The sequence below is a fragment of the Phoca vitulina genome, unplaced genomic scaffold (assembly GCF_004348235.1).
Source record: "Phoca vitulina isolate PV1807 unplaced genomic scaffold, GSC_HSeal_1.0 scaffold3, whole genome shotgun sequence".
NCBI classification, from domain to species: Eukaryota; Metazoa; Chordata; class Mammalia; order Carnivora; family Phocidae; genus Phoca; species Phoca vitulina.
Window position 1 is genome coordinate 64,277,202 of NW_022589706.1, and position 23,120 is coordinate 64,300,321.

General features: G+C 36.1%; 1 protein-coding gene across 9 annotated transcripts in view; it reads right to left on the reverse strand.

Moving 5' to 3' along the window:
* Window positions 1-1,065: 1,065 nt before the first annotated feature.
* MAPK10 (mitogen-activated protein kinase 10) overlaps window positions 1,066-23,120 on the reverse strand; it is a 317,221-nt gene continuing 295,166 nt past the window's right edge. For 5 of the 9 annotated variants that reach the window (XM_032400731.1, XM_032400730.1, XM_032400735.1 and 2 more), the window contains 3 exons: window positions 16,996-17,059; window positions 15,277-15,354; window positions 1,847-1,989 (listed from right to left, as the gene is read on the reverse strand). In XM_032400731.1, coding sequence (XP_032256622.1) covers window positions 1,847-1,989; window positions 15,277-15,354; window positions 16,996-17,059 — 285 coding nt within the window. Of the gene's footprint in view, window positions 1,995-15,276; window positions 15,355-16,995; window positions 17,060-23,120 lie in introns of all 9 variants that reach the window. The other 4 variants (XM_032400737.1, XM_032400738.1, XM_032400729.1 and 1 more) reach the window with 3 other exon arrangements.

The following is a 23,120-nucleotide window of genomic DNA, read 5'->3' on the forward strand; positions in this document are numbered from 1 at the left end:
ACTCATCAACCATCCATTTCATGCGTTTCACTTCTTCTTCCGGTGAAGTACCACCACATAGGCAAGCACCAAAACGGTCAGAGTGCAAATGGCTGTGATGGGCACTTCACCAAAGTGAATCAGAAGGGAAGCCTCCACCTGGTCCCTGTTATTGCTGAGAAGTCACCCTGGGAGTGCCCTGTATATAACCAAGATGTTTCACAGTGCCTTCTCGAGTGCTCAAGAGAGCACTTTCATTTGACTTGAGCTAAATTCAGGTGATTTTGCTAAACACTGACACAAAATGCTTCATGGCTTTTAAGACAAACTCATATTGCTAAAGCTATTTAGCAGCAGTAACTTATGGGGAGAGTTATTGCTGTCACATCAACTGCAGTACAAAACTCAGATTATCAGCCCTTCTGGAATTGTTTGAATTTATGAAAATGAATAAACATGAAACATCAGCCATAGTAAGGAGTCAGGGAAACCCCTGAGGAACAGTTATGTCTGTGGAAATGTTTTCCAATGCTGACCTGAGGATCACCCCGTGTTTTGGGTTTGTTTGTTTTTAAGAAATTAATATATATATTTTTTTATTCCAGAAGAAGAAAGTAATTATTTCTTAAAACCGTGCAGGGTATAAACTTGGGAAGTGGCACACTTATGGAAAACACAACCCACAATCTGAAAATAGTCTATGTAGGCTCACTTCCTGTTAAGGACATCATCCGGAGGCAATTCCACTCTGTTCCAGGGAGGGATTTTTACCATCCGCTATGGACGCGGGAACCCTGCCTCACCACGTGCCACGCCCTTTCCAGTTGTGACACATAATTTGTAAATGACAAATGGGGTTTACTCTCTAAAATATGGATGTCGGTGTCTCCTAGTATCTGGATAATAATCTCCTTGGGGTCTTCCTCCGCACTGCAGTGCTACACTCGAGTCTCTCCTACCTGCTTGCTGTCAAAGAAAAGACCGTCAGCTTTTCCTCCCATCTTCCTTCTAAAGGCCAAACCATTTAGTACCTGGAAACTGTCACCCCCTCCCGCCCCACACTGTACATAAGCATCACATATGTTCTTTCTACAAATCGGTATACAGGTGCCATTTAATCAGTTCAAATTTGGAAGCTACATCTTCAAGGGTCTGAGAGAGCTCACTCCCCCCACTTTTTTCCCCCTTTACATGTTTTCTTATAAGACATACAGCTTAATCAATTAACAAACTAAATAGCTTATATACTGGCAATATATTACAGATGGGTTTATGTCAGAGTAATAGATCACATGAAATGGACCATGTGGTACCCCAGTGCATGATGTCTTGGTAGAGCCCTGAGGACACTGACAGTAGCGTCTCTAAGTAAGTAGTGCTGTATGAATACAGACACATGCGGATCTGTATCTACATCCATCTGACTAGGCCAAAAGGAGCAGGTAGATGCAAGATAGAGACACACACATGCTGGATGGGGCCACTGCACACCTTGTCATGCCATTTGAAAGGGCAGTTACAGGTTGCTGGTTTTGAAGCCATTAAAATTACACTTTATGGAAAAGGCTTTTCTAATTGTGTTTGAGTTGCTTTCTGTAGTAAGCATCGTTGGAGGAAGACCAAAGCAAGAGCAACTAGAAGTTAAATATACATTTAGCTTAGCTGCAATACAGAACTCTGGAGAAGAAGCAGGCTGAAAGATTGGTTTCAATTTTAGGCTCGGATTCTCTCCCTTGCCATTTTCTTAGAGTTGCGTGTCTGCGTATGTGTGTGTGCGTTCGTGTCTGTGTGTGTGTGTGTGTGTGTGTGTGTGTGTTCCATCACATCATCTCCTGAAGAACGCTGGGTTTCGCAGGCAGGCGGCTAGTCACCTGCAACAACCCAGGGGTCCTGCTGAGGCTTCCAGGCTGCTGTCAGTGTCGGATGCCAGGGTCTGGTCAGTGGACATGGAGGAGATGTCATTGACGGACGAAGATGGAGGGAGACTCTCACTGCTGTTCACTGCTGCACCTGTGCTAAGAAAATGAAGACCAACATGACTAAATCTGGAACTCGACTCAACTTCATGTCGCTCAGGATGCGGGCATGGGCAAATACAGGAGGCGATGTTTAGTCCATCGTTCATTCAACAAGCCTTCTTAGAACAACTACTCCAGGGCACTATGTTAGATGGTGAAAATCGAAACATAACAACGCAGAGTCCCTAGTCACAAGTTATTCTACCTTGGAAACCACCTGTAAGGTTCTTAAAAGAAAACAAAAGCAAACAAACAAAAATACGCCACTAAAAACCCCAGTCACCCTTCCCACTTCCAATATTGTCATATAATTGGCCTGTGTGAGGCCAAGGCATTTGCATTTTTTAAAAGCTCTTAGACACTGTGTAGTCAAAGGTTGAAGACCACAATCCTATTGAGTAGGAAGATGAGCAAGAACTTTTAATGTAATGATCTGAACCTGGATGTTTTTAATGCGGGGCTTTTTAAAACACATGTAAGGGTCCTATTCCAAAAATAAGGGCTGAGCAGAAATCAGAATTACTTGGAGACTACAGCTCTTGAGAAATGAACGCATGTTAAGTAAATATTATTATAGTCATTAATGTGATACCAAACTTAAAATCCATACAGAAAAGCTAAGTAGGACTTTCAGTGAAAGTTACCACAGACCAAATACCAAATAATAATAATAATAGAAGAAGCCAGAGCACTTTTTTTTTTAAGTAGGCTCCACGCTAGAGCACACTTTTTGATTGCGTGTTAATTTTTAGCAGGCTTGCTTACCTGCCAATCTACAAACAAAAATTCTGAATTATTAAATTAATTTGAAAAAAATATTTATCTGCTCTGTGGGAATATAAAGATTTTGAAACTCTGAGAAGAAACTTGCTTATGGTAATCACTCATTAACACTTGCTGAGTTATAATATCTTTGAGAACTACAAAGGACAGATAAGTCAGAGGCACTGTAAAATATAATTAACCATAACACCCTGGAAACAATTTACTTTTTCTCTTTATATATTCTTTATACTTAAGCAATGTAGGTGGTAAAATGCATGCTTTGTGAAATAGTTTGCTATTAAAAAATATTTGTAGTATAAATCATCTAATAAAATCAGAGATGAAGAATTTTCATTAAAATGTTATCTCATTTGAGCAAATATAGTGTGCAAGCTACATCTGGTGAAAAATAACAAATCCAAAATAAGTTACAGTAGTGTTATCACAAAGATCTAATAAATCAGAAAAAAATCTATGAAGAATTTGTATGACTCAACACCCAAAAAAACAAACAATCTGATTAAAAATATGGGCAGAGGACCTGAATAGACATTTTTCCAAAGAAGACATACAGATGGCTGACAGACCCATGAAAAGATGCTCCACATCACACATCATCAGGGAAATGCAAATAAAAACCACAAAGACATATGACCTGACACTTGTCAGATTGGCCAGCATAAAAAAAAAAGAAGGAACAAGTGTTGATGAGATTGTGGAGAAAAATGAACCCTCACATACTGTTGATGGGAATGTACATTGGTACAGCCACTGTGGAAAACAGTATGGAGTTTTCTCAAAAAATTAAAAATAGAAATACCATATAATCCAATGATCCCATTACTGGGTATTTACCCAAAGGAAACAACACTAATTTGAAAAGATATATGCACCCCTATGTTTATTACAATATTATTTACAGTAGTATTCATATATATATATATATATATATGGTATGGTATGGAAGTATGAGGTATTTATATAAATTATATATAGCATATATAATATATAGTAGGTATATATATTATATATATATAAATATGGTATGGTATGGAAGATATGGTATTTATATATATAAAATATATTAAATGGAATATTACACAGCCATTAAAAAGGATGAGATTGTGCCATTTGCAATAATATGGATGGACTTAGAGGGTATTATTTTTTTTTAAAGATTTTATTTATTTATGTGACAGAGAGAGACACAGCGAGAGAGGGAACACAAGCAGGGGGAGTGGGAGAGGGAGAAGCAGGCTTCCTGCCGAGCAGGGAGCCCGATCCCAGGACCCCGGGATCATGACCTGAGCCAAAGGCAGACGCTTAATGACTGAGCCACCCAGGCACCCCTAGAGGGTATTATGCTAAGTGAAATAAGGCTGACTGAGAAAGAAAAATACCATATGATTTCACTCATATGTGGAATCTAAAAAAAAAAAAAACAAAAAACATAAACAAACAAACAAAAAGCAAAATCAGACCTATAAACACAGAGAACAAACTGATGCTTGCCAGAGGGCAGAAGGGTGGGAGGATGAGCAAAATGAGTAAAGGAGAGTGGGAGATACAGGCTTCTAGTTATGAAATGAGTGAGTCACAAGAATAAAAGGCACAGCATAGGGAATATACTCAATAATACTGTAATAATGTAAGGTGACATAAGGGCAACAACACTGTGGTGAACACAGTATAAAGTACAGAGAAGTGGACTCTTGTACACCTGAAACTAATGTAACATTGTGTGTCAACTCTACTCAAATTTAAAGAAAAAAATTAAAGATCTATGAAGTGGAAAGGTTAAAATAATCTCTTTGTTCGTGGGGTAGACATCTCTTCTCTATGGAAAAAACGTGATTAAAATGTGACAATATGTGGAGAGGACCCATACACATAAGCTAAGAAAGATCATATGTATTTCATAAGTATTTTAAAATTTTATTTGTTGATTATAAACATATTTATGTGAATTATGGAGAATGTGAAAGAATACCGAGAAAAGATAATAGGCACTGATCCTCAAATAAATAATAACTGTTAAACTTTGGGTATATTTCTCGCTAGTGTTTTTGCTATGAAGTTTTTCTAATTGTGATCATTTAATATATATGCTTTTGTATGCTGTTATTTTTATACACAAAAAAAGCTTATGCATTTTTCATGTCCTTTAAACACTTAAAAGTATGAATATCTCCTAATCTTAAATGTCTCTAGACTTTTTTTTTTAAAGATTTTATTTGTTTATTTATTTGACAGAGAGAGACACAGCGAGAGAGGGAACACAAGCAGGGGGAGTGGGAGAAGGAGAAGCAGGCTTCCCGCAGAGCAGGGAGCCCGATGCAGGACTCGATCCCAGGACTCCGGGGATCATGACCCGAGCCGAAGGCAGATGCTTAACAACTGAGCCACCCAGGCACCCCTGTCTCCAGACTTTTAAAGCTTTTTGTTATCATCTTCCTGTAAATAGTCTCATTATCAGAATAATGTGTAATGTAAAGTTCTCTGGCTTCAATTTATTCCAACTTTACTTAATTGTATGTATGTACAATGTATGTGTGCAGAGCTAGTTCATTTCTTCTCCTGACATATACTAGTAAACTTCATATACTAGCAGACAACCTTTGACTTCCTTACATAGCCCAAGTGCCTGGCAGCTCTGTCCTCCCCACCACAATTTGGATTAAATTATACCAATACCAACATCCTTATGTGTTTTCATAAACTTTGGTCAATAATAATTTAGCATCACTATGATTGACTGCTCAGAATCTTCAATTTTCCACATCCTTATTAAAGGGTGGAGATTAAAACTAGACACAGAACTCTAATAAAGGCTCAAACAATTGTGGGCTAACAGAGTGAGATGGCTTTGTTCATATATCCCTTCATCTGCTGGATGACATATCCCTTTTTCTGCATGACTTTAAAACTATGATACCATCATTTAGATTTAGACCTAAAATATGAAATATTGCCTATATACCTTTTTGTAACAGCTTTATTGAGATGTAATTCACAAATTTAATTTGTATAATTCAATCGTTTTTAGGATATTCACAAAGTTGTGCAACCATCATCACAATCAATTTTGTGATATTTTCATCACCCCAACAGTATTCTATTTTTTACTTACTCATCAGCCACAGGCAATGACTAACCCACTTTCTGTTCTATGAAGCTGCCTCTTCTGGACATATTATATAAATGGAATCATACATGATCTTTTGTGACTGGCTTCTTTCACATAGCATAATGTTTTCAAGGTTCATTCATACTGTAGCCTGTAGCAATACTTTATTCCTTTTTACTACTGAATAATATTCCATTAGATAGGTATATCACTTTTGTTTACCTATTTATTAGTTGATGGGCATTTGATAGACATTTAGGCTGTTCCTATTTTTGGCTATTATGAATAATGTTGTTTTGAACTTTCATGTACAAGTTTTTATTTCACTTGGGTAAATACCTAAAGAGTGGAGTTGACAGATCATAGAGTAGTTCTATATTTAACATTTGAGGAATTAACAAACTGTTTTTCAAAGTGGCTACACCAGTTTACATTCCTACCAGCACTGTATGAGGGCTCCAATTTTCTCTTATCCTCTCCAGTTCTCCTCATTATCTTTTTTATTGTAGCCATCCTAGTGTATGTCAAATGCTATTCCATTGTGGTTTGATTTGTATTTGCCTAATGGCTAATGGTGTTGGGTGTATTTTCATGTGCTTGTTGCCCATTTTCATGTGCTTGTTGGCCATATCTTCTTTGGAAAATGTCAATCCAGATCCTGTGTCCATTTTTAATTGTGTTATTTTCTTTTTATTATTGAATTGTAAGAGTTCTTTATGTATTCAAGATAAAAGTCTCTTACTATATAAGATTTGCAAATGTTTTCCTCCTATCCTATGGATTGTCTTTTCACTTTCTTGATGTTGTCTTTTGAAGCACATGTATTTTTAATTTTGTTGAAGTTGAATTTACCTATTTTTTCCCTTTGCCACTGTGATTTTAGTGTCATATCTAAGAAACCATTTCCTAAGCCAAGATTATGAAAATTTACTCCTACGTTTTCCTATAAGTGTTTTAAAATTTTAGCTTTTACACTTAAGTCTATAATCCATTTTGAATCCATTTTTATGTACTATATGAGGTAGGAGTCCACCTTCATTCTTTTGCATGTGGATATCTAACTGTCCTAGCACCGTTCACTGAAAAGACAATTCTTTGCCCATGGAGTTGTCTTGAAATCCTTGCTACAAATCAATAGACCATAAACATAAGGGTTTATTTCTGCACTCTCAATTTTATTTCATTGATCTATATGTACAAGTGAATACCACACTGTTGTGAGCATTGCAGCTTTGTGGTAAATTTTGAAATCAGGAAGTGTGAATCCTCCAACTTTGTGGGGTTTTTTTTCACGATTGTTTTGGCTATTCTGTATCCCCTGTATTTCCATGAGAATTTTAAGAACAGACTATCGATTTCCGCAAAGAAAAAGGCAGCTGTGACTGTGCTTGGTATTGTGTTTAATCTGTAGATCAATTTGGAGAGTATTGTCATCATAACAATATTAAATCTAATCAGTGAATGAATGGAATGTCTTTTCATTATTTAGGTCTTTAATTTCTTTCAACAATGTTTTGTGGTTTTCAGAGTAGAAAGTTTGCACTTCTTTTGTTAAATTTGTTTGTATTTCATTCTTTTTGATGTTATTGTAAATGGAATTGTTTTTTGTTCATTGCTAGTATATAGAAATACAACTGATTGAATAAATAGGAAATCTCAGTGTCAATGGATCAGAGACCAAATGGGTCAAATGATGACATATACATCTGATGAGTGTTATAATTAATCCAACTGCCCACGTTAACAAGGAAGATTTTTATTAGCATGGTTTATTTAAATTGTGACAAAATAACCAGTTTGAAAGTTTTAAAATAAAGTTTGGCATAATACAAATCTTAATAAATACATAAGTATTTAAAAGTATCTCTACATAATAGTCCTGGTCTTCTCTTGAGCTAGGGTTTTTCTCTTTTTCTGGCTGAAGCTGGTTATGTAGACATGTTCTGATTGTCACAGTTAAAAGTTGAGTATTGACTCAAATAAGGGTGAGATAGAACCTAGCTGAGATAAGGCTCCCTTTTAAGAATGAAATTTGATTTTTACAAATAAACAGAAACCTACAAAATGGCAGCCAGAGAAATGACACAAAGAACATTGAGGAAATTTCCCCAGAAAAACAAATATACATCTATAAATTATACTGAATGAAGGCAGCAAAACTGAAAGTAGTGTTTAATAAACTCTTCATATAGAAGGGATCATAGTGCAGATTATCCTTATAAAATACACCCACTCCCACTGCACCTATTTTAATAAGCGGCATATTGTCAACATATCTGTGAAACATTCTAGGTGTTATTCCATATAAATCCTCTCACTATTACACATAGTTTTGCTACATGATTACCTCATGTTTGTTTCCCTTGCTTCTTTTTACTTCTTTCATCATACTTCTTCATTTCTCCTATCTTTCTCAATCTCTACTGTTCAGCACAGGATAAGTACCCAATTTAACAAAGCATGGAGTCTCTTTTGTTTGTACTCCTCCAGATAGGTTTTGTGAGGGAAAGCAAATTTCTCCCTTCTATGAAACTAGTGAAAGTGTTAACCTCTTTTTGGCTAAGGGAAATCATTTTGTTATAGGTGTCTTTCTTCTCCCTTTGTTCGTCAGCTGGCTATCTTCTATAATGGAATGGCCCTGCCCTTTATTGTATCAATGCTGAATGCAAATTATAGTTAGTATTCAGTTATTCAAAGTTCAGAATCTTTATCAACTGTATTTCTATGGTTTCAAAGACTATTGTTCCTAATTTTTATAGCACAAATTCATTAAGAGAGGTCCTTTCTTCTATTGTTTCGCTTATAAATTCCTATTACATCTGCATGTTGTATGAGAGTGGGTCCTCTCTGAATAGTGCTGTGATGGAACAATCACGTTTCAGCTCTAGCACCCTGCTAGACAGTAAACGTGATTGTTCCATCACAGCACTTTTTCATGAAGTATTAGCATCAGCATCTCTTTCCAACTCTGCCTTCACTGATGTCCACAGCAGTGGTCACAGTAAGAAATTGAAATTGGTCACAGTAAGAATAATTACACCACAGAAATTAGTAAATGCCATTAATCAGTCCTTTAAAAAAAAGATGGTTGTTAAACATCAACCAGTCCCTCACTATTAAACAAAATACTTTGCTTCTGTATGACTTCTATTGCACTATAATAAATACCCTCTTGACTGCAGCCACTTCTGGCTTTATTGGATGATCCTTTCAGGTCTCTTTTTATGTGGGTAATAAATAAACTTTGTAAACCATAAAACCAAACACAAATAGAAGAGTCAAGACATGGGCCTTGGCTTCAAATTGTTAATTTACTGCCAAACAGTTTGTGAAAATCCCTTAAATTGAATTGAACTGACTTGAATTTGATTATAATGTCCACCTACCCAGGATACCCTGGCAGTGTGATAAATTTCCCTTTCTTCTATATTTTTTTCAGAGAAACCAGTAGAGAAATGCATTTTTTAAAGTTTGCCATCAATAAAGCATTAAAATTTTTGTCGCTAAAAATGCTATTAAAAGTAACTGAAAATAGTAATAGGGTTGCAAATGAGGAACAGTAGCTACTTTCAACTCTATGTGACCAAAAAAAAAAAAAAAATAGCTTTCATGAAAAGAAGTTATGCTAATGAAAATTTCTAAAACTATACGTATGTAGCCAAAAGGTATTCATTATTTCAGAGAAAATGTTCTGCTTTTTTAAAAAAGATTTTATTTATTTGCCAGAGAGAGAGAGAAGGAAAGAGCACAAGCAGGGGGAGTGGCAGGCAGAGGGAGAAGCAGGCTCCCCGCTGAGAAAGAAGCCTGATTATGGACTTGATCCCAGTACCCAGAATCAGGACCTGAGCCGAAGGTAGATGCTTAACCGACTGAGCCCCCAGGCATCCCAAAATGTTCTCCTTTTTAAAAGGAAATTATTTTCCTGACCCATCCACATACAAAAAGTAGACACAGAGAATTAGAAGAAATACTAGAATAAAAAAATCACTGAGATATATTCCCTTCTTTTTATGCATCATCTTGAGTCTCAACTTGTTTGGGGCTGAGATTTTTAAATAAAAAATAGTAACTAATGGACTAGATCAGTGACTCTAATTTGGAATGACACACTGCCATAAGTGTGTGGAATATGGTGAGTGGTGGTAGTGGTGGGGGATGTTGTATATTAAACTCACCTGGGAAATTTTATCTGTCATTTAGAGAAAAATCTCTATCCTGATGCTAAGCATCTTTATTTTGGTGAGTCATTGTTACTTATGGGAGGCTTACTTCTTGGGTGGAATGGGGGTGGTGAACACACTGAGAAATTTTGGATTAGATGACCTCCTGTATTTGTTTTAGCTTTAATATTTTATAACAAATGCTTTAGAAGAAAATTAATCTCTATACTTGGACTGCTTTTCGCTTAGCAGTCTTTACAAATCAATTCAGAAAGCAAGCAGCCATGCTATTCTTGAAAATAAATCACTATGCAAGTGAAATCAGATAGCAGAAGGGAGTACAATTATTTATTTAGAAACATATCTGAAGTTTAGATTTATTTCTTATTGATATAAAACAATTCTATCGATAAATTTCAAGCCTATATATTGTTCTGCAAATACACATTTAACTTCCTATTCATATTTTAAAGGTATCAATAAAACATGAGTTTGAGTATTAGAATAATTTTGTCACTAAGAAACTGCATTAACTTATTCTCTTGCTGTCAGGTTCCCAGGATTGCCATGACTTAATAGTAAGGGAGGTTATGTTGTAATATTACTTCATCCCAGCACTTTATAAAATAAAATATGATATGCAAACAGTAATGAAAAAAGGTGAATACAATGGAGAATGCAAAAAGCTGACTTGTCAAGTTCTCTTAGTAATTACTTTTTTTCCAGCACAGTCTAGGGCATATATACATATCACATGCACACGCACACGCACACACACACGCACACACACACACACAGTGGTATGCCCATAAAAATTCAACAATTGGCTTTCCAGGGAGAAAAAATTTCCCTGATTTGTAGAGTCAGCTAATTTCCACATCTTAAATCCTGCCTGGTGGATTCCAAGCTACTAACACAAGGTCAGTAAACTCATAGTTGGGAGAGATATAGACAAGTGGCTCTCATGAGCTAGTAGTCAGCCCCGGCACAGGGCTGTCTTATGCTTCTACATGATGCATACAAACACATCATACATAATTATATCACGTAATATATAGTATACATATGATTTCTCAAAATTAAGCCATGAATATTCTCCTTTAAAATCATGTAGTGGAAGATCGAATCCACATCATTTTAACTATAAATTGGTTAAGCCAGTCGACTATAGTTTAGGGCATGTGGACAAGGTAGATAATTCATGACTGTTACAGGTAGTTAAAATGGTTAAAAAAAATGGCTCGGCCTTCTCACATGTACGTAGGGCCTCCGTGGCATATATTCAGTGGCATGGTAATCATTAATACAATAAAGAAGCCCATGAAAAATTTAGGAATATGCATTTTCCAGAATAAATAAATAACCAAATAACCATCTGAAAGCAAACCTTTATCTGAAGCATGAGCAAATGCCAAACCAATAACAGCAATGCATATACTCGATACTTGGCTCATGCCTCTTTATGGCAATTAATAGGGTGAATAAATATTTCCTGGCATAAGAACATACTGAATTGCATACTGTATTAAAGCTATGATCCTGTCTTGAATTCCATCTTTGGAATAGCACCAGGGAACATGATAAGGGAGGACCTGAGCAGCAATTTTCAAATTAATTATCAAGCTACTATTGTATGCAAGGCACAACACTTAGGCACTGCATGGTGCACAAGGATGTATACATACAGTCTTTCTTCTGTATTGAATTTATAATCAATAAGATGTTATAAAACACTATTTAAAATATATGGACTCTGAGAAACAAACTGAGGGTTCTAGAGGGGAGGGGGTTGGGGGGATGGGTTAGCCTGGTGATGGGTATTAAAGAGGGCACGTTCTGCATGGAGCACTGGGTGTTATACGCAAACAATGGATCATGGATCACCACATCAAAAACTAATGATGTAATGTATGGTGATTAACATAACATAATAAAAAAATGAAGTAAAAAATAAATTAAATATAGGGACTAGAAGGACCCATAAGAAGGAAATATCTTATTCTTTGAGAAGATACAAAAAGTCTTCTAGGACAGATATGAAAAATATTCAGGGAAATGGTATTATTTAATAAGAGAACAATTTAGAACAGGCAGCATTCTAAAAGGCGGGGGTCCAATCAAGTAAAATAGTGGTAACATAGGACCCTGCAATAGGTATAATGTGAAAGGTGGAAAAACCAGGGCCATCAATCTCAGGAAAAGGTTAGTAGGCTTAAACTGTACGTGAGGCAAAGCCACTGGAGAGCGCTTATCAGTGGCTTTTCTAAACCTATAGTCTTGAAAGATCAGTTTAGGTAGGGACTAAAGTCATGAAGATTACTTCAGGAAAACTTTAATCACAGTGGTGTTAATGAGAAGGGTTGGTAGAAATTAGATGTAAGACATCGAGCAAGCAGAATTTTTAGGATGTAGAAAGTGACTGTCAATGATAATGTAAGTATGGAGTAAAAGGTCAGTCAGGGGTTTCAGAATGGGAGGCTGAGAAAATAGAGCTGCCATTAGTAGAAATGGGAAAATTGAGAGAAAAATTTACTCCTGGGGAGGGATTGAATCTAAACAGTGATGTGTTTGATTTTAAATAAATTGAATCTGAATTGGCAGCAATTTCCTACACCCTGGCCCAGTATTTTAATTCTCTAAGACTAGGTTATATTTATCATTAAATAATTTAGTGGAATGGCTTTATTTTCCATCCCCTCCAGAAATAGCAAACTGCTATATAAACTAGTCTTTGGTTTTATTCACCTTAAATGTATTTCTTACAAACTTAAAGGGTTTACTTGGTCAAGACTTTGGTCTGCCTATTCAGAGCACACAGTTGTATATGTGAGTAACTTTAGATACTATTCAGAATATTGGCCAACACGTGGGATTAGGGCAAAAAAAATGACTATGCAACCTTTTAATATGACACCTGAGCCTTTTGTAAAAAGCCCATGTAAGGGTCATCTGACTGTTTTGTGGAACATAACTTTGTTTGACTTAATATTCATAATTGATTAGGAGCTAGATATTTTACAACACTGTAAACTTGTATAAAACTAATAAAGTATCATTTTTTCTGCCTGGTAGAAAAATGACCACAAAGATAGGACATTTGCAAGTTTTGGTTTAATTTGGTGATCTTATTTCAGTATTCTTTTTTCCCACAGACTACATAAATCCTAATTTCTCATATCTTCATTGAACTACCTTTGCCATTTAGCATTTCCCTCATTAATGAGATAAAAGTAACTTCTACACGTACTCACCTTCTTCTTGCATATGAATTATGGTTTTAGTGATTAAAGAATTATGCCTTGATTATATACAAACTGCATTCCCTTACCAAATATTTAAACATTTCTTTGTATGGCAGACCACTCATCCCATCCCTTTAATGATTAATTCATCTCACTTGTACCATCCTCAGTCCCTTTTTGCCTTCCCTGAACTGTACAGTTGGCATAAAATGCATCATGAGAATAAGATTTTTGTGGAAGTGTTGTGAAAGTATTGAAAAGAAAATTGTGGATTTTATGTCATCACAGATGAACTGTTGTGGAGACTTGGTTAGGGCTGAGGGGAAAATGGAAGAGGAAACAAGCAGAAGATGGGATGTCCTGAAGTGGGTGGCATGATCCCAAGATCTTTGAAAAAAGGAAAGAAGATGAATAAATGATACCTTGAATTAAAGATGAATAGAAGAGGCCCTGCAAAAAATTTGGTCTAGTCCTACCCTGAGCTCCTAGGTCACCTTTACTGGATCCTGGTATTTTGACTTCTTAATGATTATAGAAAAACATGCTCTGGCCATTATGGAAATTCTTAAAACAAGGAGTCTTTCTGCCTTAGCAGGTGGCATCTTGAGGCTGTTAGATTTGGTCTTTGGGTTCCTTAATCAGCAGCAGACAGAACATGCAGGTAAGTTCGGGACCACTTCTACAGACCTGTATCAATCTGGATGCCAAAATGAATGAGCAGAGTCTTCCTTTGAGGAAAGGAAAGACTTGGGATAGAATTGGACATCACTAGAATGAGAAAAAACATGGTATAACTGAATTGTATCTGTTTGGGCATCATAGTGATTTGAGTGCAAACCAGTTGTTCAAAAAGTAGTATCAGTATGGAGAATTGATTAATTCATCCTACATCTTTTTTCCTGAAACAATTTTTTTTAATTTTTTGTTTACAATTTCTTCTTTCCTTCCTTTCTTCCTTCCTTCCTTCCTTCCTTCCTTCCTTCCTTCCTTCCTTAAATATTTTATTCATTTATTTGACACAGAGGGCAGGGGGAGAGCAAGCATAAGCAGGGGGAGTGGCAGAGGGAGGGAGAAGCAGGCTCTCCACTGAGCAGGGAACCCAATATGGGGCTTGATCTCAGGACCCTGAGATCATGACCCAAGCCAAGGGCAGATGCTTAACCGACTGAGCCACCCAGGTGCCCTTCCTGAAACAATTTAAAGTGCATGAGGAAAAAACTGTTTATCAAAGGTAGGGCACCAATTCATTTTCCTCTAAACGACTAATCATTTGCAGCCTACATTCTTGCCAGCGTGAGTTGAGTGTAGTTTAAAGCTAGAGATAAGCCATCACATTTTCTAAAACTCTTTATATATTTTCTTTACATTCAGAACATAGGTCTTAGGAAAAATATATTAGCAATGAGTGTAAGTAAATTATCTTAAGTAATCCTAAAGCATATTACTAGGATCAGCAAAATATGTACAGTATATGTACACATATGTGTTTGATTCTGTAGATGGCAAACTGAGAGATTTTCTATGCTGCCTTTAATCAGAACCCATCTTAGCAGATGCTTTAACTACTGTCACACCAACCTTGGGAAGAGTTCCAACACTGGAGTGACTGAGGAAAGAGGTTTTGGCTGGAGGGATTCCTGACCTCTACATTGACGTGGTGGTCAGAGAGCATGATGGCTGTGTTTTGATGAGAAGCAGTTACCCTTTAACCAGCCCTTGTTAACATTTCTTAAAGATTCACTATTATCTTAAAATAACTCTGAAAGAACTCTTGTGCTGGTCCTCATAATCAGAATAATCAGAATGAATACCACACTAAATATCAAAAGGAATAGAATGAAAATCACTAGAGAGAAATAATCATGTGATATTAGTTCATGTGCTCTATTAGCAATGTTATTGGCTGCAATCCCTCCTCAAGGCCAAAAAAAAAAAAAAAAAATACACAAGTAGTGGTTTATTAGTTATTCACTGAGAGTGAGTACCTGAAGGAGAAGGTTGTCCTTTTACAACACCGTTTTTAGTCTTTTCTTCAGAATTCATTACTTCTTTGTAGATAAGTTCTGTAAGAAACAAATATCAGTGTCATAAAAAACAAATTTCTCCTTAATATGCAGAGAAAACTTACTAGTTAATGAATAACATTTTGATGGAATTGAGTAAAGTACAAATCAATTGGGATTCCTTTACTCCTCTATTTCTACATTTTCTTTCAACAGCACCAAACCTGGCAAAAGTAAGTGCTCAATAAAGCATTTGACAAAACAAATGTGTGAAGAATACACATTTTACTTGGTTCGGAATTCTTTGGGGGATTTCTGATGCCATCTAACTTTATCTCTTTAAGAACTTTAAGGGCTCAGTTTTGAGCATCCAGATTTCTTCTATATTTACTCCCTAAGAGAGGCACACACCCTCCTGACTATAAACTATTACTTCCCAACAATTTTCCAACTCTTTCTTCATTTTTTGCTAGACTCAAATCTTGGATTTGTAAAACTAAACTTGCCTAAAACCCAACATTATAACAATTATTATATTTATTCCCAAACTGGCATCCATTTCTGGCTTTTTCTTTGCTAGAGTTAAACATGTATATATTCTTTCTTTTATTTTTCCCCTTTTAACTAAAAATCAGTGCTACTTATTCTTGCTTTGTGACAGGTTGCAATTTATATAATCATTGTCTTTACAAGTATATCTCTTTCCAGTTTCCAATTTAGTCCATGTTCATCCTCAAATGATATTTATATCCTAATACCTACCTACACACAAACTCTTAAGAGTAACTTCTGGTCCTTATTAGATCAAATCAAGTCTTCTGTCTATCATTTAGCATCTTTGTTTACTTGGTCCACTCTTCTCCAACAGGACCCCTTAACCAGAGAAATCTCTTCGCTATTTTTATAACACTTCTTGCTCATTCCTACCCTTTGTTTTCCCCATATGTCCCTATACTGGTATTTTCCTGCTCCCCCAACTTATAGTGATTAACTCCTTCAAAGCAGCTAAAATATTTCTTCCCTTCAGAGCTTCCATTTATGTTCTTCCTCATTTTAACCTAATGGTTTGTTATGATCTGCATTTAATTTTTCATATTTATTCTACTCTGTAGTTATTTATATTAGTTTAACAATTCTTCATAGTTTCTGGTTTATTTCACCCTGAGTATAATCTTGACCATGTATTATGTGCTTGGAAGAGTTCTGGTGAAAAAAATGAACTAATGTATTTATTCATTATTTTCTTATTTTGAAGGATAAATAAGCCATTTAGATACATATATTTTCTATTTAAACTTTCAAGCCCTGTAAGTGAAGTGAATGAATTCATATATTACCTATCTTTTATTTTTTAATATCTAAGGCCATCTTAGACATAATTTTGTTTGTTTTATGTGATAATTTTATGTACAAACATGGAATGTGTCATTCTGAAATTTTGAATTGAAGCTTGCCCTTCACCATGACAAATACTTTGACAATCGGTACTATTTTAAAAAGTGTTAGTAATTAATTCCTTACATTCTTGAGTAAGTGCAGTATTGTTATTAGTATGAAAATATAAAGTTTGAGAGCTTTGAAAATGGTGTGAGGAAAATGATTATAAAATCATCTGTTACTAAATTGTTTTAAAGGGAGACGCCTCAAAGATAATTTCTGAGTTTCAATAAAGCAAAATGTACATTTAAGTGGTAGAGTCACCTTTCCATTCTTCAATGGTGTGTTCTCTTTCGTCCAACTGTTTGTCGTAAATCTGAGGTGGAGGCTGCAGAATAAAAACAAATGATAAACTTTGTGTAATAACTCAAATATAACTAAATTCTTACCTTGCTATGTGGGAGTACCTTGCTATTCATTGATTTGGGTGATGATCAGAACCTCATATAAATTATGGGTAATTGCAGTGGTGCAGAAGTTAAAATTTCCCCACAGACTTATGAAGGATTCATTTATATACTGATATTTACTGCTGACCAGATAAGGCAGCAGAATCCAAACTGAGAGCTCACTTCCCAAACCTGATTCAGAACCAAGTCTAAGCAACTAACAGCTAGTCTTTAAAAAGCAAACAAGATATTTGATTACAAAGACCCAGAAGCTGTTTCTCCCATTCACTTTCCCTATAACAGAACCCTACCAAAACTATCCCCCACTGATAAGATTTTGTTCCATTTTTGGACCCGCCTGAAGAAGAGTCTTTAATACCTCTCAATAGACCATAGTACTAGTTCTTAGCATAAAGACAGATTTAGATCTAATCTACCTTTTGTTTTTTTGTGAAGCATCATAAAATACCTTTATATATAGCTGTGTGCCTTGTATTTAAATGATACTTTCCCCCCTCAGGTCAAAGACTCTGCCAGCTGTCTATAGAGGTGGGTCACCATAAACCCCTGAGGGCCACTTGGGAGACATGATATGACAGGGCCTTCAGTCTGACTTATGGAGTCAGCATTCCTCTTGCTATAAAGATTTCAGAGATGGAAAAGGAGAAATTTTTCACAAATCCAGGTGCCTTCCAGGAAGGAGGGTCTCAGATAGATTCCCTGACCTCTTCTTCCTGATGAAAAGGAATAAGATCTCCTGATAGGGGAGATCTATCATGATGACCTAGGGTAGCTCTACTTTAGGCCAAGTGACATGGAAAGAAAAATAAATCTCTTGGAAAATATATCACCATAAGTAGATAGAGAAGGGGCTAAGGAGCTCCACTGGCTGGCAATGGATTGAATGAAAGAAGAGCTACCAATTTCTGGTGCCACGAGACAAGGCGCCCTAGAATTCATCCTGTCTTACACTCTAAAAGCAAAAATTGTTGTAAGAAACTAAAAGAGTTACTCAATAAAGTGACTCAGGACTATGAGGACAGGCGTCCCTCAAAAATGGCTGTCATAGGAAGGCTTTGGATAAGACTTTCAGAAACAGCTCTGGGCCTCTGTTGGAGACTGTTGGCCCATAAGGCACCTTACTACTATAGTGGCCCTTCTTTACTGCACTTAGAACCTCCTGTAGCCTGAATCATGACAAACATAAATATTCATTCTAGCCCTGATATGCTGGGGCAGCCTCACATACTACAGAGGTAACTGTGTATGAAAACAGAAAAAATTTCCCAGTTGGGGTGGGGCAACTTAACACAATACTGAATTATTGAGAAATAACTAGTGATGCGGCCAAACATTCCTTTAACACCTGTCAGTTGCTACTGAGGCAAAAGGCTTTAAACCAGCTACTGTGATTCAAACGTGGCTGGCTGAGTAGTCTTTACCAAAATAACTAAGCAAAATGAGACCCCACCCTACCCCATGACACCAGTGAGAACACAGAAACACTGACTACTTAAAGGTGAGGGGACTGGGTGATTAGGCACTGCCTTCAGGACCTAAGGCAGAACACTCTACCCAAAACTATAAAGGATTCCGAAATTATAGGAATATTATGATGTAGTGAGTAAAATAAAGTGGTTTTTTTTGTTTTGTTTTTTGTTTTTAATTTGTGAAACTGTCATGTAAGTAAGCTAACACAAAGCCAAATTCTGGTTATGTAAAGACACTTGGCCAAGGGCAGGTTTCCTGCTTTGCCTCTTCTTGAATATATGTATTGCTGAGGGGAGGTCCCCTGCCAGACACAGTATGCACAAGCTCTCAGAGGTCCTCAGAGCTCTATGCCTTGTTGGTGCCTCTTTCTTCTTCTAACAATAGACTCAGCTCAGGATCCTGTGTGGTGGCTTCTCCATGCAATGGATTTTTCCAGTCAAGTTTCAAAACTGAACATGGCTCAAGAGTACAGTTCCTGCCAAAGTGCATAAATGCTATTTTCTCTTTGCAACAAAACTATTTTGAGAGAGGCTTTCCTTGGATCTTCATCATACAACTGTTGGTAATGTATAAAGCATGAAGTACATAGACTCTAACCACGGACAAACTACAAAGAGAGAAAAAGTACTGAGGCCAAGATTTTTCCTTTCAACAAACCAATAGGGCTGTAAAATATACTTGCATTATAGGTATGGCTGAAAGGGCTACATGTTCAGAGTAGTGTTTTGTTTTGTTGTGTTTTGTTTTAAAGAGGCGAGGTAATCACCTGCAGTGGAAGGGTACATTCAGATAAAGATGTCTTCCACATGATAATATAAAAGAGGAATTGACCAATAATCTAAAGAAAGTAATGTCATATCCAAACAAACATATATATATGTCCTTGGGCAATTGTCCATAACACTCCCTGCCTCCATCTTCTAAAGAGAAGCTGGTGTTCTATTGCTCAGTTGTTCCCTCCCCCTCCCCTTATTAAACAGGGAAGATTCTCTTTGCCCAAGTACAAATCTAAATAAAAAAGAAATGAGGAGCAGGGATAAAGAAAAGTGCTCCAGATAATATTTTAGGAGAATTTAGTAGATTTGAACCATTTGAAATGTGAGAAAATTAAGGATGAAATGAAATTAAGGATAATATATGGAAAGTTATTAGAGCTTGTGACTTGCATGTTTTTGAATATTCCCCAAGAGACTGAAGATTCTCTTTCAGTTATTTTTGAAGATTTTGGACTCTGCTTCCTTGCTTGAAATTCTTAAAGATACTGAGGCATGAATTCAAATGGATTACATAAACAATAACTTAATATGGATTAAATGTCTTTTATATTGATGTTATTATATATATATGCATAAATCATTTTAATTAAATGAGGTAACACATGAACAAATACATAATTACTATGAGTTAGTAAATATTAGAATCAATGTATTCATTTATTAAATTCATTCATTCATTCAGTAAAGGTCTTGGGCATCTAATATGTACCAGACTACATTAGAAATTGAAATCTCAAAACTGAATAATATGGCTGCAGATCTCAAGGAGCTCACAATTTAGTGGGGTAAGACTGATATAAAACAGAAAATTAATACATAATATGATAAAAGTATGCATATGTATATGGGATAGAGTGAAGAAATCCTAACAAAATGCTAGCAAAACCTTTTGCTTCTTGGAGTAGATGACATCTGTACTAGTTCCATGAGCAAAAGATGTGTGAGATGTTGTCAAAAAGAAAGGAGAAGAAGAAAAAGATGACTCCAGGCCAAGGGCAGAGAACCTAGAAAACAGCATAGCAGTGGTGGTGGTGGTGGATGCACATTTCTTTGTATGGGTGCACACACATGCAAAGAGAACTGGAAGCAATTCTGTGATAGTAACATATAACATATGTGGTCAGAAGTGACAAGAGATAAAAGCTGTGCCTAGAGAAGAAGATGGGTCAGGCAAAGGCTAGATCAAGGATGGTCTTGGGTACCATGATATGGAGCAAAGACTTCTTCCTGAAGGGGAGGAGAAGCCACTGAAGAACTTAAGAGAATGGCATGAACAAATCTTTGGCTGGATTAAAGAAAGACACACTGAAAGCATAGAGAAGAGTTAGGGAGCTAATGCATGATCTAGAAAATAAATTAAAAGGTCTGACTAGGGTAGGGAAAGTAAAGATGGATAGAAAATATAGATTTTATAGATTAAGAATAATTAATAAATAGTAATAAATCAAATTGGTAGAATTTTGGTTTTGATTAAATGAGAAAGAAGAATGATTCCCAGATTTCTAAGCTGAGCAGCTGGACAATGATGGTATTTATGGAGGCATCTAAAGAAATAGAGGATGGAAAAAGGGAAATGAGATTGGTAGAGAGAGAGGTAAGCCAAGTGCTATGTGGGCAGAGATGCCTATTTGAGAATTAAATAGATGATCTGATGATTACAGGAATGTTGGCTAGAGATGTATAGATTTGAGACTATCAGCAAGAGGTGTTTGTTGAAATCATGACAGTGCATGAGGTCACCCATAGAGTGAATGCTGGTAGGAAGAGTAAAGGGCCAAAATGGACCCCTGTCAGACATCAAGGTTTAAAGGTTGACTAGAGGAAGAGAAGTACACTAAGATGGAGAAGAAGGAGAAGGAGAAGGAGGAAAAGAAAGGGAAAAAGGAACATCTAAGAAATACATAGATAATAAAAATATTACAATGCTATAGAAGTCAAGTGATCAGAGAGTTTCAAGAAGAGGAAGTAATTCTCTATTTCTTGTAAATGAAACAAATGAAGATCTTGGCTTTTAAGGCACCAGAAATGCATGATACAAAGCATGATTTTGAACCCCACAAAGATTTCCAAACCTCAAAACTGCCACCACACCCAGACAGATCCAGATAGATCCTTGAGGGAAGACTTTAATATCAGATAGCACCTAAAAAAGTGGAAAAATATAAAAGACATGTCTCAATACCAATATGGATATTGTATTTAATAAAACAAAAAGGAACTGCAGAACAAATTGTCACACACACACACACACACACACACACACACACACAGTTATAATGCTCTCAGATCTGCTTTCCCAACTATCTTTGAAAGTTTGATAAGCCAAGAACACTGTTCTCTATCTAATTAAGGGAAGTAAGTCACTTTTTTTCCCTTCTGAGACGATACCATGTGCTAGGCTCTTTATATATGCCCTTTTAAATAATCTTTAGATCAAAAAACTAAGATGCAAAAGAATTCTTTTAAAAATATCTTGAAGTCACATAACTAATTAACAATGGACTTTTTAAATTAAAACCCAATTTGAAGAATAATTCAGAGCAAATGGTAATAGAGATTAACCAAAAATAAGGGATAATGAAACAATATTTAAAGTAAACATCTTCCTAAAACAAGAAATAAAAACACAAGCCAATAGGGTGACTGCATGTCTCAATTTGCTCAAAATAGTTCCAGTTTGTGCTTGTTGTCCTTATAGTTACTAACAGTCCTCAGGCCCTTCACTGTCACAAGTGTTTGGAGGATAATTATGTGAGCACCCCACATAGCAATGTTATGACATGGCATATCTGTGATCACAGGTATACAGCAATTAGAGGATGAAACAAATAACTGAATTGCAACATATTCTATTACTGGGGTCTCAACAATCGCAGCTCTACACCCTTTCCTCTCTAAGACATCATGTCAGCATTTCCTTCCATTTTCTCCATTTTTATTTTTATTTTTATTTTTTTAAAGATTTTATTTATTTATTTGAGAGAGTGAGAATGAGAGAGAGAGAGCACATGAGATGGGGGAGGGTCAGAGGGAGAAGCAGGCTCCCTGCCGAGCAGGGAGCCCGATGCGGGACTCGATCCAGGGACTCCAGGATCATGACCTGAGCCGAAGGCAGTCGCTTAACCAACTGAGCCACCCAGGCGCCCCATTTTCTCCATTTTTAAAAATGTAAAACTTATCTATAAAATATGGCTTTTGCCAGAAAGCACGTAAAAGAGTACAATTCTACATAATAAAATTGGGATTTAGCAATATGGATTCTGTTGGCATTCTTTTGAGTTCTTGCTGCCAGGCATGAGTTCTTGCTGAAGAGATCTCTTTAATCAGTATTATTCAAATTCCTAATTGATTCCCCCAAAGTACAACTTGCTCTCTTGTGACTTCATTTTATGTCACATATTTAAGTAATAATTTAGTAAAATGTCCAAATTTATTCTTTCCTTAATCTTCAAAATAATCCTGCCTTCAACAGCATCATAGAATGTTAGTGATGGAAGAGAGTTTAGAGATTATCTAGTGCCACCCTTATGCAAATTGCAAATGAGAATATAAAAACAGCACAGGTGATTTGTCCATGATCATAAAGTTAATTGGTGGCAGAGTTAGGAATAAAATGCATGATCTCTTACGGGAAAAGATTGGATGGAGGAATTCTTCTGGGTTGCAGAAAAGTTAAGTTGAATAATTCAACACTTACAAAAAGATTTTCATTAGTAACAAATTTGAGCCTGCC